Source organism: Pecten maximus, chromosome 3, assembly GCF_902652985.1.
Source record: "Pecten maximus chromosome 3, xPecMax1.1, whole genome shotgun sequence".
Taxonomy (NCBI): domain Eukaryota; kingdom Metazoa; phylum Mollusca; class Bivalvia; order Pectinida; family Pectinidae; genus Pecten; species Pecten maximus.
In genome coordinates this window covers 22,145,873-22,166,044 of record NC_047017.1, presented here as the reverse complement: position 1 = coordinate 22,166,044, position 20,172 = coordinate 22,145,873, and the positions used below count along the sequence as shown (strand labels likewise).

Here is a 20,172-nt window from a genome sequence, read left to right as displayed (position 1 = left end):
TGGCTCTGCCTTTGTCAGTGAGAGCTGTCACTTTGTGTGTCAAGAGTCTATTGTCAAGTCCTTAAATCCTGTTTAAACACTGAGATAATATTATTTGTCTAATTATGATAAAATTCTTAGTTAATAGCAAAAAAAAAAATTTCTTCATCAGGGAAAAAACTACAACGGATATTAATATCAGTAGTTGGTAACTTAAGATTCAAATTTTAAGATATTTATCCATATCAAGTTAAAGCAACTGGTAATGATGGATTTTGTTCATCTGGGATAAAATCAATTCGAAGATTTGTTGTGACCAGAATCGGTGATTTGAGTCATGGGACTTGGTTGTTGGTGATTGTATGATTGTGAGCTGGTCTGTGTTCATCAATTATACATAGCTCTGCTGCACTATAGCATCACACAATTCCAGTATATTGCAGGACAACATGCTTCAACAAAGTCCGATACTGGGATCGTACTTTAATAGGATAGCACACTTGTACAAAGTCTTACACTGGGTATATACTGTTACAGGACAGCACACTTGTACAAAGTCTTACACTGGGTATACACTGTTACAGGACAACACACTTGTACAGTCTAACACTGGGTATACACTGTTACAGGACAGCACACTTGTACAAAGTCTAACACTGGGTATACACTGTAACAGGACAGCACACTTGTACAGTCTAACACTGGGTATACACTGTTACAGGACAGCACACTTGTACAGTCTAACACTGGGTATACACTGTTACATGACAGCACACTTGTACAAAGTCTGACACTGGGTATACACTGTAACAGGACAGCACACTTGTACAGTCTAACACTGGGTATACTCTGTTACAGGACAGCACACTTGTACAGAGTCTAACACTGGGTATATACTGTTACAGGACAGCACACTTGTACAAAGTCTAACACTGGGTTTATACTGTTACAGGACAGCACACTTGTACAGAGTCTTAACACTGGGTATATACTGTTACAGGACAGCACACTTGTACAAAGTCTGACACTGGGCTTGTACTGTAACAGGACAGCACACTTGTACAGTCTGACACTGGGTTTACACTGTTACAGGACAGCACACTTGTACGGTCTGACACTGGGTTTACACTGTTACAGGACAGCACACTTGTACAAAGTCTAACACTGGGTTAATACTGTTACAGGACAGCACACTTGTACAGAGTCTAACACTAATTATATATACTGTTACAGGACAGCACACTTGTACAAAGTCTGACACTGGGCTTATACTGTAACAGGACAGCACACTTGCACAAAGTCTAACACTGGGTATATACTGTTACAGGACAGCACATTTGTACAAAGTCTTACACTGGGTATACACTGTTACAGGACAGCACACTTGTACAGAGTCTAACACTGGGTTTATACTGTTACAGGACAGCACACTTGTACAAAATCTGACACTGGGTATACACTGTTACAGGACAGCACACTTGCACTGAGTCTTACACTGGAATTCTTATTGTTATATCTCGAGACATTGCTTTTCAATTTTTTATGTAGGTTCCTCTTGGCCAGGCTTGTGCATGTTCAATCATAATACATTGTAGTGATAAATATGAGAAAAAGATGCAGTCAGGTACCAATCTTGGTAAAGTTTAAATTGCTTACTGTAATTTTGCAGAAAATCCTTTTGGTACTTTGTTGTATGTTTTCAATCTAAATCAGTCTGTTGATCCGATCTTTAAAGGTCTGTAAGGCCACAGTCAAGGGCAAATTGAGGGCAACGGGTAAAATTATTGTTTAAACCATAACATCTTACTTACTCATGATAGGTATATGAAATATCAAGGATCTGATAGCAAAGCAGTGTTGCATACAAAAGTACCACTTTCTGGTCTATAAGCCAAGAGGTCAGTCACTTTCAGAGGTCAATTGTCAAGGACAAATGTTTTTTCTGGATCATACTTTCACACTTACTAGTTAGGTTCGCATATTGATATGAATGTGTATCGGTTGGCAAGGCAGCTTGTAGCATACCATTTTCAGGTCGGTATACCAAGGTCAAGGTCACATCAAGGTTATATACTGTGGGTCAAATTCATTCATCAGGTAATAATTTCTTACTAATTAAGATAGGTAGTCCATGAATTTTTAGCCCACCATCATCAGATGGTGGGCTATTCAAATCGCCCTGCGTCCGTGGTCCGTCGTCCGTCCGTCCGTCCGTCCCTCCGTCCGTCCGTCCGTAAACAATTCTTGTTATCGCTAATCCTCAGAAAGTACTGAAGGGATCTTTCCCAAATTTCATATGTGGGTTCCCCTTGGTGCCTAGTTATGCATATTGCATTTTGAGACCAATCGGAAACAACATGGCCGACAGGCAGCCATCTTGGATTTTGACAATTGAAGTTTGTTATCGCTATTTCTGAGAAAGTAATGAAGGGATCTTTCTCAAATTTCATATGTAGGCTTCCCTTGGTGCTTAGTTATGCATATTGCATTTTGAGACCAATCGGAAAACAACATGGCCGACAGGCAGCCATCTTGGATTTTGATAATTGAAGTTTGTTATCGCTATTTCTGAGAAAGTAATGAAGGAATCTTTCTCAAATTTCATATGTAGGCTTCCCTTGGTGCCTAGTTATGCATATTGCATTTTGAGACCAATCGGAAAACAACATGGCTGACAGGCAGCCATCTTGGATTTTGATAATTGAAGTTTGTTATCGCTCTTTCTGAGAAAGTACTGAAGGGATCTTTCTCAAATTTCATATGTAGGCTCCCCTTGGTGCGTAGTTATGCATATTGCATTTTGAGACCAATCGGAAAACAACATGGCCGACAGGCAGCCATCTTGGATTTTGATAATTGAAGTTTGTTATCGCTATTTCTGAGAAAGTACTGAAGGGATCTTTCTCAAATTTCATATGTAGGTTCCCCTTGGTGCCTAGTTATGCATATAGCATTTTGAGACCAATCGGAAAACAACATGGCCGACGGGCAGCCATCTTGGATTTTGACAATTGAAGTTTGTTATCGCTATTTTTAAGAAAGTACTGAAGGGATCTTTCTCAAATTTCATATGTAGATTTCCCTTGGTGCCTAGTTATGCATATTGCATTTTGAGACCAATCGGAAAACAACATGGCCGACAGGCAGCCATCTTGGATTTTGACAATTGAAGTTTGTTATCGCTATTTCTCAGATACTTATGAAGGGATCTTTCTGAAATTTCATATGTAGGTTTCCCTCGGTGCCTAGTTATGCATATTGTATTTTGAGACTAATCGGAAAACAACATGGCCGACAGGCAGCCATCTTGGATTTTGACAATTGAAGTTTGTTATCGCTATTTCTGAGAAAGTACTGAAGGGATCTTTCTGAAATTTCATATGTAGGTTCCCCTCTGTGCCTAGTTATGCATATTGCATTTTGAGACTATTCGGAAAACAACATGGCCGACAGGCAGTCATCTTGGATTTTGACAATTGAAGTTTGTTATCGCTATTTCTCAGAAAGTACTGAAGGGTATCTTTCTCAAATTTCATATGTAGGTTTCCCTCAGTGCGTAGTTATGCATATTGCATTTTGAGACCAATCGAAAAACAACATGGCCGACAGGCAGCCATCTTTGATTTTGACAATTGAAGATTGTTATCGCTATTTATCAGAAATTGCTGAAAGGATCTTTCTGAATTTCATTTGTAGGTTGCCCTCTGTGTCTAGTTATACATATTGGATTTTGAGACCAGTCAGAAAACAACCTGGCTGACAGGCAGCCATCTTGTATTTTGAAAATTGAAGTTGGTTATCCCTATTGTTCAGAAGGTACTGAAGGGATTTTTCTCAAATTTCATATGCAGGTTCCCCTTGGTCCCTGGTATTGCATTTTGGGACCAATCGGAAAACAACATGGCCGACAGACAGCCATTATCGCTAAATCTTAAATTTTATATATAGGTTCCCCTTGTTTGAAAAGTACTAGATCTAGAGGGCTGTTTCTGAAATTACACAGATTAGTAAGACTTAGAAGAAGGGAAAAGTAGAGAAAAGATCAATCTGACATGGAACCTATAAAGATCATTCAATGGTGGGCGCCAAGATCCCTCTGGGATCTCTTGTTTTTATATATATAAATATGTATATGGCAATGTTAAAGTTAAGCTGCATACCATTTCGCGTTCAGGTTAATGTTTCATAGAAGTCAAAGGTCAAATTCTTTGTTGGGACAATTTCTTGCTCTATGCAGCTCATTGACATCTTAGCCAACCTTCATGAGAGGATAGGGTATGAAAATTGCCCTTCATCTCTGGCCAGTTGTGTATCCTCCACTGTCTGTCCATCCATAGACAATTTTCATACTACAATTTGAGAAGTTCTGCTTTATACATTAAGTGATGTAAACATTCTTGGCTATACAGATTTTGCAGTGCTCTGTCAAGAACTTATGTAGTTCAGATTCACTGGGAAATCAACATTTGTCAGGCGAAAATTTAAATTTTAAATCTTGTGTGAACTGTTCAAATTAGTTAAAAGCAGGGTGACATATAGGTATCACTATGATGGTTCTGGTACTGGTGTGAGAATCATCCGTACAAAGGTTTCCATGTGATAACTCAACCTCCCTTGGGCTAATCAAACTCAAACATCATGCCGATGTTCCTTATCAAAAGTGCTTGCCTTGGATTGCTTTTCAGGTCCGAAGGTCAAGCAATGTCTTTGTTGTTAAAACTCAAAATTGTTTTCCTTCTGATGACTGAAGTTTCTTTTGGCCCATCAACACTCATTTTTCATGGAGTTTTTCTTTACCCCAAGCGTTTTTTAACTGGTCCAAAGGTCAAAGTTCAAGTTCACAGTTACTATAAATAGAAAGTCTATCTCCATGCAAATAACTCTTAAGTAATAACCCAACTTTCTTCACAGGTAACACATCCACTCCCGTGGAATTTTTGTTGTCAATAAAAACAAGTCATTATCTTTATGAAATACCAATATTTTATTGAGATTTATAACTGAAAAATAAATCATATGTGTAGATTATATTATTCTGTGTTTTTGCAAATTTATAAAGATCACCCAATACACATCACTGCATAATACTTTCCTCCTGCATTTTGCTTATATTTTGGCTGAAATAAAACCCAGAACAATACTATATTTATACTCATCCATTTCATCCAGTAAAACATGCATCAATTAAATGGAGGATATTGTGGATATTACTGGTTATTATCTATATCTATTTCATTATCAAATCACCTTTCTTCCATTGCTAGTCTGTTCATGAACAACCTTCACTATTTCGACTGGCCAAACTGGATTTATTTATCACTTTAAACTCTAATGGATGAGATAATATTTTGGTATGATATGCTGAGGTTGCTAGTTGATTGTAGTCATCAGAGAAAGTTTGATTTCAGGTCAATTTTGTCAGAATTGAAGGTGGGTTGTTGTATTTTTAGGTCATCTAAAGATGAAGGTTCATGGTGACCTATTGCAATGGCCTTTTTTCTGTCCTTGGGTGTTGTCTGCCTGGTGTGAACTTTTTCTTATGTGAAATAACTTGTGTAAATATGAACGCATTTTATTGAAACTTGGTGTGCAGCCATATATTGTTAATATCTCGGATCTTCGACAATCGAGTCAATTCAGTTGTAGAGTTGTCGCCTTTTGTATTTTTATTTCCATCAGACAATGTGAACATGATAATTTTCGTAAATATGAACTGATTTTCATGAAACTTGGTACGCAGCCTTATATCAATAAGATCTAGGATGAGTGATGATTGGGTCGATTCAGTTGTACCTTAGAGTTATGGCCCTTAGTGGTTTTATTGCCATTAGGCTTTGTGAATATGATGAGTAAATTATTTATATCATTAAGAGGTCGGATGAGTTCAGCATGATTTATATCATTAAGAGTCAGATACCATTCCCAGAGATTTCATTAAAAAAAATTCCCAATTGCTCTGCTAAAATTCCCAAGAAATTGCCGGCTTTGATTCCAGATATTTTGACCCTGACCGCTTTTTTCCCCATTATGTTACATGTCACTTAAAGCGCTTTGATGATCATGAAATGCAAAAAAATGGCTGCACAAATTAAAGTGATCAAAATATATCCAATGTGTTTGTGTAATAGCTTTTATGTATGCGTTTCAAATTTCCCAAAAAAGTTTCTACGTTAAAATTTCCCAATTTGTAGGAAATATTTTTTTCCCAAAATAGCCTGAAAAATCACTGGTTCAGCAATGGAACTGATTTGATGTAACTTTTAATAAAGAGTTATAGCCCTTTGCAGTTTTATTACCATTGGACATTGTGATCATAATTTAGGTAAATATGAATGGATTTAGATAAAATTTGAAATGTTGTGAGGTTTTTACTAATAAAATCTTGAACAGTTTCCTCATCGGGACTGATCTGATAGTATTAATTTATGTCCTTTTACAGTTTAGGTTTAAGGTCATAATATTGGGCCAGAAGTGTACTGAGATAACAATTTCAAGGTCAAAAGGTCAAATATGTTCAATTTTGATTTAAAAGCAAACATCTTTTAACATACAAAATGTATATTAGAACTTAGGTGACTGATCAAGCTCATGGGCCTCTTGTTAAAAGACATTTTGCAAATATTTGTGATTACATCATCAATCAAAGTAGATTAGAATCATGAATAAGAGGATAAATTTTCCAAGGTGAAAGTCAGTGTCAAGGGTCATGATCAAATTATTTAGTCTTAAGAAGATGATTGGAAAGTTTTAGTCACCAAGTCACAGTTCAAGGTCAAATCTAATTTTCTGAAGCAAAGTTATAATTAGAATCAATTTAACAAACAAAGAGTTGAGTGACACAAGGTGAGTTATCAACATCTATTGTTTTTCTAATCGTTAATTATCCCTCAAATGTTGAACATAAAGATCCCTGTGGGATCTGTTGTCTGTGTTTGATCAGATAATACTAAATCATAAGGCTGCTTTAAGGGGTTAGAACAAAACAAACAACAGGGACTAAACATCTGTCGAAATGACAGAAATCGCAAATTTCATGGCATACATTTTGTTTGGTATAATAGGCCACAACTGGTATAATCATCAAGAGATTGCCAAGTATATTGATATTTTTGTGAATGCAATAAATGTGTCACACTGCTCCTCCATGCTGGCCCTGTGATATGGCTGTATATGTGCTGTACATATTTTACTGGTCCTGTTGACATGGCAGGCCTAGTTTGCCTGTAATTCTCTACAGCTGTTGTGTGTTATTATCATGGAAATGGGCAGGGATTGTAAAGATACTAATATAGAGTTACTGTCCCAGTCTGTGTACATGTGTCGACTCCCAGGTCATCAGCTGCCACGGTTGCCATGGATACTTTGATCACAAATTCTACTGTTTTCTATTCTCTAGGCCAATACACATATATTTTGTTTGTGAAAGTCATCCATATTTGCCGACTCTTTGACTTGCATATTTTACAACTGCACTGGATAATAAAGTTGTGTATATAAACTTCTGTAATTGTGTATAAACCTTATAGTGTTAAAATTCAATACCCAGCTGGTAATGAAAACTAACTCAACATCCATGTACTAAAATTGATATCTTTCATCTATTATAATATTTGTTTTGCTGGTGGATAATTTCACATTTTCCTATTTTTCATTTTGAAATGCATTCTATTTATACCTCTGTAAATGGGTCATGAATTCACACTTGGACCCGTAAAATGTGCAAAAACATTGACCTTCTTTACGCACCAGCAGTTTACAGACAATATAGATATATGGCCATAATTTTACCCTATTTCATAAATGTAGCCCCATATTAGTAGCTATAACCCAGTGGTGCTGCCGTTTTTATCCTAATAGATCATAAATTGGGCTGGCAATTGGTAGGTCTTTGTAATACCCTGTATAGTTATATATATATAATTGCACATGCGTTAGGACAGGCTGTGAGAGTATATCGATTGTGGCCAGCTTTATTCCCCTCTGTTTTAGTGACATGAGCATGGCCCTGTAGGGGTCACTGACAACATGCATGTGATTCCAGGGAGGACTGGAATGATGACATCTGTGTAGACTGTACAGTGATTAGGGAGTACATGTTCTCTCTAGTAGTGTGCTCTGTCACACTCCCCTGGTATCCCCTTAATATGGCTAATATCTTAATTATAAGTCTTATTAAACAAATATTTTATTGTGAACTTTAAAAGTCGTTTATCAGTAGCTGCCATGTGTGTGTGACACATTGATGGGACAGATATATAGCTTATACATGATACACATGTATACACTAACAACACACACATCCTAACATCCCATAATATTCAGACACATCATCATCTCCAGTCACTGGGCCAGTCTACACACTAACTAGATTAGTGGAGATAACACAGGTGTATTTACATAGGTATACTCTGCATACATACATACCATCCTCACTCATCCATGATTTCTCAACCTATTAAAGTGTTATGAAGTTTTAACCCATTTTCCCCCTTTCTGTTATCCACACTTCTGGAAATAATTGTATAAGATAATAGCTGTAGGAAGTGTATTTTTTCTTCCTTATTTTTTTCTATTTTTGGAAGATATGCTTGTATGACATTGTGTTGGTACACCCCTTTACGCCACTGCTGGATTAAGTCTGCCTTGAAGGTCAATAATCTGTTGTGGACTAACTTCCCTAACCAGATCTGTATACAGTAAGAAAAGAAATTCTGCCCATAGCTATTATAAGTGACATAATTGCCAGCCCTCAGATATAGTGAGATTTTGATGATTAAGGACAGTATATGCCTGAATTTGACAATTTACTGGTCAATACCCAATATGATGACCAGTGGCCTGGGGCTGTGGTCAAGTGTTATGAGAAGTCTTTGAATTAAATGTGACAGGCCATGAGTGTCTGTTCCATTTAGCTAGAGGGAGGTGTAATTAGAGAACACACCAGTTTTCTAGCTCAAGATAGTTCAATTGTGGTAACTAAGCAACTGTGCCCAGTATCCATGGAAATGATGCCTGGCTATGCAGAGGGCACAGCTGTGTAGAGACTACATCACATGGGTACTCCAGTCAGCCAGTAGACTGAGATGTTCAACCAATAGGGAGCCAGCCAGTGGGAAGATGTAGCCTTTCATTTGACAATCCCATCATTCACCTTTCCGCTCTGTTGAGTCGGTAGAGACGCCATCTTGATTTCCCTAACAAACAGGACAGCATCTTGTGATGAAGACTTAACTTGAGACTCATCTCTTGTGCTGGAATGTAATGTAAATGAGAAACTGGAATATAATTTGTGAACCTGGAAGATAACACAGTAGGTATTCATACTATTGAGCACTTGTTAAGCAAGACCTTATACACTATCAGCCCAGATTAGATTAGACACATATGCTAGGCCCCATGTGTTGGTTTCTCTTCAGCCACAGAGTTACACTTTGGAGGAAAAAGTTTGTAAAGTTTACACTCAACTGATCTAGCATGCCAGGAAGAGTAAGGTTGGCCTGAGTAGGGAGTTGTGCTGCTATGTATTGATTCCCCTGTAGGTAAGTGAGGATTTAAAGCCCAGTCATACTCCACTACATCTGATAGCTTGTATGACACTACGTGTCCACCATTCTTTTGTAAACTTTAGTCTTACTTGCATAGAATTGTTTCACTGATTAACAAAGATTGCATTTCTTTCATTAATGAACTTGAAATTCTTGGTAGTTTTTTCCCCAACAGTTGAATGGTATACAAAAGTTTTAAAGTTTTAAAAATTTGCTGGAAAAAAAATAAGAAAAGGAAATGATTAGGTTTGTGATGTATAAATACATACACCAGCTCCCTTTGCTTCGTGGACACCCTACACTACTAGAACAGATATCTAGGGTTACTTTGAGACTGTAATATCCACAGCTATGCATGTCACTGTTCTGTTTTGTGAGAGCTTTAATTCTTTATCAGGCCACCAATAAAGCTGTAGGATGTGAAAGTGATTGTAGCTAATAAGTTACTGGATAGGGTTTTTGAGTGGCCCTCTATAGGCCATATCAGGCACTGATATTGAGAAGGATTCTCCAGGGGTCCTAGTGCAATGACATGGTCCTAATGTGTCCTTTAGGTCTATGATACCAACAACTGTATATTGATGGGAACTGGAATTGAGTCTTAATATGTCTTTTAAGAGCTGTCACTGTGTCCTAATTTGTCCTTAAGAAGTTGTCACTGTGTCCAAATTTGTCCTTAAGAAGTTGTCACTGTGTCCTAATTTGTACTTAAAAAGTTATCACTGTGTCCTAATTTGTCCTTTAGGAGTTGTCACTTGTGTCCTAATTTATCCCTTCATGCACTGTGTCCTTATTTGTCTTTTAGAAGCTGTTAATGCACCCAAAATTGTCCTTTAGCTGTCACAATATCCTATTTTGTCCTTTAGGACCTGTCACTTTGTCCTAATTTGTCCTTAAGAAGTTGTCACTATGTCCTAATTTGTCCTCAAGAAGTTGTCACTGTCCTGATTTATCCTTAAGGAGTTGTCACAATGTCCTAATTTGTCCTTAATGATGTCACAGTATCCCAATTTGTCCTTTAAGAGCTGTCACTGTGTCCTAATATGTCCTAAGGAGTTGTCACTGTGTCCTTATTTGTCCTTAAGGAGTTGTCACTGTGTCCTTATTTGTCCTTTATGAACTTTTACAGTATCCTAATTTGTCCTTAAGAGGCTGTCACTGTGTCCTAATTTGTCCTTTAGGAGCTGTCAAAATGTCCTAATTTGTCCTTTATGAACTGTCACTTTGTCTCAATTTGTCCTTTAGAAGATGTCGCTGTGTCCTAATTTGTCCTTAAGGAGTTGTCACTGTGTCCTAATTTATCCTTAAGGAGTTGTCACTGTGTCCTTATTTATCTTTTAAGGACTGTGTCTTAATTTGTTCTTAAGCTGTTACTGTCCTAATTATCCTTAAGGAGTTTGTCCTTTTATGAGCTGTCACTGTGTCCTTATTTGTCCCTTTATGAACTGTTACTGTATCCTAAATTGTCCTTTAGAAGCTGTTAATGCATCCTAAATTGTCCTTTAGCTGTCATAATATCCTAATTTGTCCTTTAGGAGTTGTCACAATGTCCTAATGTATCCCTTCATGAACTGTCACGGTATCCTAATTTGTCCTTTAGGAGCTATCACAAAATCCTAATTTGCCCTTTTGGAGCTGTTACTATGTCCTATTTTGTCTTTAAGGAATTGCTACTTTGTCCATTTTTGTATTTTAGCTATAACCTGTATTTATAATAACTGGCTATGTCATCCTAATATGGGTCAATATTGATAAGAACTCCAGGAACTGTATCCTCACTTGTCCTTTCTGACTATAATAATCTGTATTAATACTATTGGTCCTAACCAGCTGCCACTGACATGTGACCTGGTTAGTAAAACATTATACTGACACTGCGTCTGTCCTTTAGGTCGGTATATAAACCGATAGGTTATAAGCTGTCCTATTATAACTAGTACAAGTATAGTCCTAATATTTTCGTTTTGGCCTAGATTACAATTGGTAGTGACTAGGTCTTTGTAAGTGCAGTCCATCTATAAGGCCTGCTTGTAGATAATTGGTAGACTGTTACAGTGGTACAGAGATCTGATCAGTCCTACAACAACTAGTACTGACAAGCAATGCTGAATGGGCTATTTCCCTTGGTAATAATTCAATAATATCAATAGAACATTGTATTCAAAATAGGTATACAAAACAGTTATAAAATCAAAATATTGTTTAAATGTAAGATAACATCTAAAATTATTCAAACTCAAACAATTTAACTTTGAAAATTAGTGATAAGGCTGATAGTAACAAATTGTTAAATAACAAGATGATCGTTAAGTTATATACCAAGGTTGTCGAGTATGTTACCTGTTTACACCTGTACTCCTGCTGTAGCAGCTATCAACCTCCAGTTACCTGGCCAAATCCTCTTACATCAGGTGTAAATGTGTTACCTGTGATGTGTAAACACCTGTGATCTGCTGTAGGGTGGGGCCTGATCCCCTTAAACGTCTGCATTTGTCCTGGTTGTGTTACTTGTGAGTCCACTGCATTTCACTGCCGCTTCCAGGTATGAATCCAGGTAAACAAAGGTAAGATGGCAATAATGGAATCAGCCTCTGAACCAATCACAGGCCAGGTAACAAGGCTGACTCAACCACAGTGCTTTGTTCTTACAAAGCCTGCTTGGTCCAGCGACCAAAGCATCAGTGTATCCTGGCAGCCTCACTGCCTAATTACCTAGAATGATCTATTGATTGAACGACCTTCCGCAGGATACTGCCAGTTTTTGCAATTTCTTAATACCTCAAAAATCAGAGAGCAACAAAGTGTTGTCATGCACATCAGATCTCAGTGTGCATAGTTACCATGGCAACTATTACAACATTATTATGGCAAAACGACCAAGTGTCATGGATGATGTGATGTACATTGGGTAGGAAGGGGCCACCATGGATCTGTGGCTACGACGTCTCAAGTATAGTGCAGAGAAACTGTCCAGGTAGTCTCTCCTATCACATTTATTGTCTCATTATTGTGTGTCATTTCTTTGTGTGTAATTTCTTTTGATAAATCTTCATTTTTTCAGAACCATTGTTCTGGTTTTTCCAGGTAATCCCAGAAAAAGGTTGTCTGCATTTTGTTAAAAATGACCCTATGTTGGAGGGATAAAATATATTATAGAGAATATGTATGGAATTAAACGTTCACGGACTAATGAATACCCATCTGATAATAAGGTAGAGAATTTTATTGTTAAAAAGGACCACACAATTGAAATCGATTTTATTGTGTACATAATAGAGATGTGGGGTCAATTGCTTACTATTGATGTGTTATTGTTATGTATACAGGTAATTCTTAGCTGTGTGAAATTATCACCTGTACAGGTGAAACAATTACTGTCTATATGAAGGGTTTCCCTTCCGGAGTACTTATTGAGCTATTATCATTTCCTTAACAATACCTATTTTCTTTAGTATCCTATTGAGTTAGATAATGACCTATATGACCCCACACAGGTAACAACAGCACTGACAAAGGCAAACACCACAATTTAAGTAACACAGATAAAAGGACACCTATGCAGACATTTGTTTCAGGTGTTTGTTCTCCAATTAATGTGAGGCCCTTATTTAGTGATTGGCAGTAATTGTACCTGCCAGGTAGACGATATATAGCCAGAGGATTTCCTTTTTTGGCCTTTATAATCTTCTCAAGTCTATACTACAGACCAGTATAACAAGATCGTATCACAGACTACATCCTTGATTATAGTTTAAGGTCAGTAAATCAAATTATAAACAACTTATTTTAAGTAATTTCTAAAAAATATATATTAACCTGTAAACAATGACAAACATTTATTAACGAGCATTCCTTTGCCGTTATTAGTTTATTACGTTTGTACATAAGAACATCATTATCAGAGTAGGTCTACATGTGCACAGTGACTCCATATTGTACTCTGTAATCAGATAATTTATAGATAAGATATATAGGTTACATGCAGATGAAATGTCATTTTTAATGCGGGACTAGGTCATATATATATGTGTAGTTATCTCAAGTTTTATTTTGCGCAATAATCTGATACATGTATGAAAAGGTTGTACTTAAATCTATATTTCTTAAATTGAAATAAAATCCAACTTTTAACCCTGTTAAATGTGTATTTTAGATATTTTTCACGCAATAATCTGATACATGTATGAAAAGGTAGTATATATAAGATGTGATACTTTAATCTTTATTTTTTTAAATGGAAATTTAATGCAACTTATTGTTTTTATCACACAACTCTGTTATAGTGTATTTTACAGTGAACACAACAGGTAGTGGACACTTGTATAATTACTGGCATAAAACTAATGCCTTTTTGGCATCAAGAACATATTCAGGAGACAAAAGACAAAAAAGCAAAGTCTTCTATGGCTGCTCCTTATATCCTATTTTGATTATTAGTTCACAATGAGAAATAATGACAGATGATATTTTTTAACATTGAATACAAGTTGGTAATGTAATAGCAAATTACAATACACAGCGCTAGCAGATATCATGTCAATGTTTGTGTGTAATGTTTACAGATGATAAATCCTGTGAAATACTGCACGATTTAGTCAATATTTGTTCTTTGTCATGTGTTTGACATGTGTTATAGAGTAGCTTTAGTTGATGAAGGCGTTAGCATATTGTTAGTATACAGGAAACAATCCCAACAATATCTGAATACATAATTCAAATACTCCATTCATAACTGTAAGTACACATTATTTGAAAAACAATATGCTTGAGTTATACGGGCATTTAGACTGATGGTTTTCCAACTTTGATCTCTAAAATAATAATCCTAAAGCAATATTTTTTTGGGGGAGAAATGTTAACCAAATTCTATCAAAACTGACAGTAGAGTGCCTATAATGTGATTTTTTCTAAGAAATGATTTACATATTTAGTTTGTTGCATTTTATGTATATACATGTACATGTACTCTATAACATTTTAATATGAAGCTAGGAGATAGAATTCATATTTAGGTGTTAATTAATTCTGTCTTTAACACTAAATATTCTTCTTCGGACAGATAAATTGTTGAAAAAGAATACAGACTTGTTCTTTTATAGATGAATAATACACAGGAAGCATTATAGAGATAAAACATCCAGATGTCACTGTGTAATGTCCCTGTAATTTTATACACATGTAACCATGGCGATGGAGTACAACAAGCCACAGGTAACATGTTGTGGCTCCAATGAAAGGAGTAGGAATGTCACACCTGACTGACCCTGTAGAATCGACGGAAAGGTTCACCACTTAGACTATCACTGTCTGCATGTTGATTTAAACACTGAGACACATGGGACTTTTGTGATGAAGAATTGTACCTAGTCTCAGTGATATCGACAGCGAGATACGAAAATGTAGGAAGAGTAGTCCTGTAAACAGAAACGTTTAAAAAACGAACATGACTTGTTAGATTGGATGATAGCTGTGTGATAGTAAGTATAGAATCTCTCATCCGATACTCGATATTTGTGGATGAACTAGTACTGCTGCCTACTTTTTAAAGTGTGAGCCCTCAATAGGGTATTGTGGGACCCATGCAGAGGCTACTGGCATGACCTCTCCGGATCCAGAGACCACTATTTTGTCTGACAACCCTCTATCGAGACCTACTGTCCAGTGAGCCCTCCAGAGACTACTGGCATGACCTCTCCAGAGACATCTGTTCTGTGACAACCCTCTATAGAGACCTTCTGTCCAGTGAGCCCTCCAGAGACTACTGACAGTCAGTCCTCCAGAGATATCCAGTTTGTTAGCCCTCCAGAGACTACTGGCAGTCAGTCCTCCAGAGATATCCAGTTTGTGAGCCCTCCAGAGACTACTGACAGTCAGTCCTCCAGAGATATCCAGTTTGTGAGCCCTCAAGAGACCTAACTGTCTTCTATGGGCTTCAAAGGACTAGTGTCATCTGTGCCCTCCATAGAAAAATGTTGTTTGAGGCCTTCAAATTCGCAGACATGTTTTGTGAACCCTGCAGAGGATATGTCTTGTGAGGAATTCAGAAACCTCAGGTTTGTGAGCCCTCCAGATGCTACTGTGTTGTGGGCCCTCTAGAGACATAGTTGTACATGAGCCCCTGAGAGACTTACTGCATTTTGGTCCCTCCTTGGACTAATGTCTTGCGAGCCCTCTGGATAGCAGTCCCTCCTTGGACTAATGTCTTGCGAGCCCTCTGGATAGCAGTCCCTCCTTGGACTAATGTCTTGCGAGCCCTCTGGTTACTACTCTCCTGTGAGCCTTAAAGAGACTTAAGCTACTTTCTTGTTAGCTTTCGAGAGGCTATGGCCTTGTGACTCCTTAACAGAGGAAAACTAAAGATTATATAGTTAGACTTGCTACTTGACGTATATGTTGTGTAATTAGTTGTGCTTTTGTTCCTCAGTGTTCAGAAAGTGTTACGTACAGAATTGAATTGCCAAATATGTAATTATTAATTGTTTAGTTTTATGCCAACCTGCATTTCCTATACGTTGAGGTAATTATTTTAAAGGGGGCCGCGGTGGCCGAGTGGTTTAGGTGTCCCGACACTTTATTACTAGCTCTCTACCTCTGGGTTGCAAGTTCGAAACCTATGTGGGGCAGTTGCCAGGTACTGACCGTAGGCTGGTGGTTTTTCTCGGGTACTCAAGCTTTCCTCCACCTCCAAACCTGACATGTTCTTAAATGACCCTGGGTAAACCAAACCAAATCATTACTTTAGTGTTGTGGCAATCATTTTGTCTAGTTGTCAAGATCTGTGTCCATTCTCATGGTAACCCTTGCATTCTGTTGTTCAAATCTCAGACCATTGTCATGGTAACTCCTTTGTCTTGTTGTTTGGATCTTTACCCGATGTCACGGTAACAATTTGTCCTTCTGTTCAGATCTCTGCCCATTGTCATGTTAATAATTTGTCCTGTTTTATGAATTTCTGCCCATCGTCATGGTAATAATTTGTCCTGTTGTTAGGAGTTTCGGTGTATATAGTCACCATGTTCATTATTCTGTTTTATTTTCTATGTCTATTGTTTAGACCAATCTCCTATTGTGTGATGTTTTCACATCCTGTACACCTGTAGTATTCTTGTTGTATTAAAATAAACCCAAACATTATTCAAAATAATTCATTATTGCACATGTCTATTTTTATCTGGTTTAAAGTTCTGTTAGTTTGACAAACAGTCCAGTAATTATTGCAGCAAAGCATGTAGAATTTTAATTACCTGTTTTTTCCAAGAAGTTCTTGTGGTCACATATTCTCAGTACACCTGTGTTTGGTCAATTTCATTATTTTTCTGTATTTGGGGGGAAAAATCTTCTGGGTTATGTGTTGTCGAACTGTCATATGAATATTTGTATCATTTGTTTTTTTCTATTTGTAGTGTGTTCATGACTCTGTTGACGATGGCCCCGACGCGTGCGGAGGAGAGCGATGCCCACATGCGGGAGCGACTGGTGAACAGTTTAAGCCAGTCCTTCCCAGGTAGCGCCCTCTCACGCGCCCTGCAATGCATGCAGCCGGAGTCTGACGACGAGGAATTCAAGTTGGACGATGACATGCTCAGTAGTAGTTGTTTTGCTGAATTGCGTCTGGAGAAAGGACCTATTGAGGATGATGACCTGACAAGTTTGTCCTGGCTACAGGACACCAATCTCCTACAGAACATTAACGCTGAGGACGAGGAAAACTCAGAAGGACAGAAGGAAAACGGAGATACGAAGGAGGGGAACCACTACAGCCAATCACATCCCCCACATGTGCCATACAACCCACAGAAACATGTTAACAGCAAACCTCCATATTCCTTCAGCTGTTTAATATTCATGGCTATTGAGGACTCACCACAGAAAAAACTTCCAGTGAAAGACATTTATTCCTGGATATTAGGACATTTTCCTTACTTCCAACATGCTCCTACTGGGTGGAAGAACTCAGTGCGGCACAACTTATCCCTCAACAAGTGTTTCAAAAAAGTGGATAAGGACCGTGGACAGGTAAGCATCTTTTATATCATTTTGTATACTTTGTTAAGATGGTCTCTATATCATTTTGTATACTTTGTAAAGATGGTCTCTCTTCCTCAAGGAAGCTCAATCTGAAGCCATTGTCAATTGCAGAATTCATTTCTTAAAATCATGTCATACAAATTAAAGTCATACATATCCTCAAAATGCAACACTTCTTTCTCACAAAGTGGTTCCCGACATTGCATCACCATCTTCAGTCATTTTCAAAAAAAAATTTGTAATGTTATTCACTCATTCCCACTAGGCAACATTGTTTTTTCATAAAAAAAAAACCCACGACACATATATTAAAAAACAACACCATCTCCGATTTTCATTTCCTAGCATCCCATAAAAAACATTTCCCACAATGCAACAGAATTCCCAATGAAACATTCCCCACTTCCCTGTTAGTCCTTGACTACTATCTCCCGTAAAGTCATGAATATTTTTTATTGAGATACTTATTGCCTATAAGTTGATATGAATGGTGGTCTGCTTTTTATCACACTACACATATCTAAATAACATTATAATAATCGGCTATTAAACCTTACAAACACTTGAACTGTTGTTGCCGGCCGTTCAACTGAAAGTAAAGTGTTGCCGGGCAGCAGAAGGGATTTAACCGACTCTGAAATGCATATGACACAATCTAATAAAACGTTAAAAAGGCACCAATTGTAGGAAATTAAAAAAAATCAATACACAAAATAGCTCGTAACAACAATAATAAGGATACATTATCTCAAACAGTTTTTCATTTATCTGTAATATTGTTTGATATATATTTGTTGAATCAATGACTGGGCATTATATACTCGTCATTGTTATTGTCGATGCTAGTGATAAACTATACACATTGTGGTAGTGATGGGGGATTACTGTCTGTTAGTGTACAACTACTTAATCAATTAGCCAAACATGTTTGATGAAGAGAATAAACTTGTAACATATCTTCTGTGGCATGTTTGTACATTAGTCTGTTCTGATCGGTGATGACGAACCGATTGCATCATAGTGACAACAAACTGCCCACCGAGTGGACTAAGATATCTCTCTCTTCAAACAAACACAGGATAACTTCTCCTTTATGAGCCACCGTACATTATTTTAAATGCAATTTTATATTGTTGAGCGGCAAAGTTGTGATAACAGATGGTCTAGGATCTGTACAGGGAATTACGTCTATAAATCAAGGTTGCACTACTGCCATAGAAACCATAAGCTTGTTAATCAAAAATATCCTTTACTCTTGGAACATCACTCAAGTATTTCGAGAAAAAAAAGACAAAAAAAATGTACATGTTAACGATTAAAGGTAAGCCTTGATAAAGGAATTAGTGTAGAAGTGTGTGTAGCAGATTTTGTTAGTGTATCTGTTTGGTTGCCATGGTAAATATTAATTATATAAGAAGACCAAAGTTAAGTGCAGGATATTTTGTAAACTGATAGGGCAAAGTTAAGTGTTGTAGATTTTGTAAGTGTTAAGGCAAAAGTTAAGTGTTGTAGATTTTGCAAGTGTTAAGGCAAAAGTTAAGTACTGTAGATTTTGTAAGTGTTAAGGCAAAGTTAAGTGTTGTAGATTTTGTAAGTGTTAAGGCAAAGTTAAGTGTTGAAGATTTTGTAAGTGTTAAAACAAAGTTAAGTGTTGAAGATTTTGTAAAGTTTTAAGGTAACTTTAAGTATAGTAGTAGATTTTGTGTGTAACCTGTTAGCTGAACCTGATACAGCAGGTAAAGTATTACTTGGTATCTGATTTTACCTGCTAGCCAGCAATGATAAATAATTAGGAGATTTTGTAAGGGTTGATAAGTGGTAGATTTGTCTTGTTGTTTTGATGTCTAACCTGTTAACTAGACATGATGCAAGCAGTTAGATAAGGCTGGATCAGGATTATACATGCAATGTGTGATGGGGTACTAAGTGGAATTAGCCCAGCAGGTGCCCTCTGTACAGGAATGTGGTGTGACTAGTCGCACTGTACCCCACAAAGGCATGTCTTCACCTGAGGAGCTAGACCCACTCCCTAATGATATAGCTTTATACAGGGGCAAACTCCTTTTATATTTGTATAGACGACTGTCTGATGGCCAGTACATATACCTTCTAATTGATTGGCCTTCACACAAATACAGTTTGTTCAGTTTTAATATTGCTATGCATTTGTTTCCAAATTTTCTACTAAATTTCGTGCTTTCCCTCAAATAAATGTGTCTTTGGTTTATTTAACAGCTCCAAAATGTTTTTTAAAAAGCAGTTAATGACATGTGACAATTAGTGTTTGGTGAAGCAGAATGCCGGCTGATCTGATCAGGATTAAAGAGCCAGCCCACACCCGAACTTAGGGGTCAGTTGGGAGTACAGTAGGGTGTTGATGACCTGCTGTAGAGAGTCTTCTCTCTTTATCAGTGTAGTGGGTAAAGTCTAAACTGCTAGGTCTAATTCTGCATTCCTGATAGCCACACATCTACCTATCCTAACACCTGGTGTGGTATGTTGTCCCCTCCTGTTGACCTCTGATAGTAGACCGATATCATTGTCTTTGTGCTTCTCCTCATCGAGATGTCTGTTGTCACCTGCTCCATTCTCATCCACTCAAAAAACAGCTGAAACAGCA

At 37.3% G+C, this 20,172-nt stretch overlaps 1 protein-coding gene and 1 long non-coding RNA gene across 8 annotated transcripts in view; one reads left to right on the top strand and one right to left on the bottom strand.

The window, feature by feature from the left end:
• The window catches only part of LOC117323567 (forkhead box protein N3-like), a 46,582-nt gene that overhangs the window by 9,661 nt on the left and 16,749 nt on the right, over positions 1 to 20,172 (top strand). For 2 of the 7 annotated variants that reach the window (XR_004531767.1, XM_033878858.1), the window contains exons 1-2: positions 12,426 to 12,498; positions 16,928 to 17,540. Coding sequence is in view for 6 of the 7 variants with exons in the window: in XM_033878858.1 (XP_033734749.1) it covers positions 12,449 to 12,498; positions 16,928 to 17,540 (663 nt within the window). In the remaining variant the exon portion in view is untranslated. Of the gene's footprint in view, positions 1 to 9,174; positions 9,294 to 9,395; positions 9,519 to 12,425; positions 12,499 to 14,853; positions 15,002 to 16,927; positions 17,541 to 20,172 lie in introns of those variants that run through there. The other 5 variants (XM_033878861.1, XM_033878862.1, XM_033878864.1 and 2 more) reach the window with 5 other exon arrangements.
• On the bottom strand, positions 4,945 to 12,071 carry LOC117323568. Its single transcript, XR_004531768.1, has 2 exons — positions 11,865 to 12,071; positions 4,945 to 9,230 (listed from the first exon to the last, which is right to left on the bottom strand). It is a non-coding gene; the product is annotated as an uncharacterized LOC117323568 (long non-coding RNA).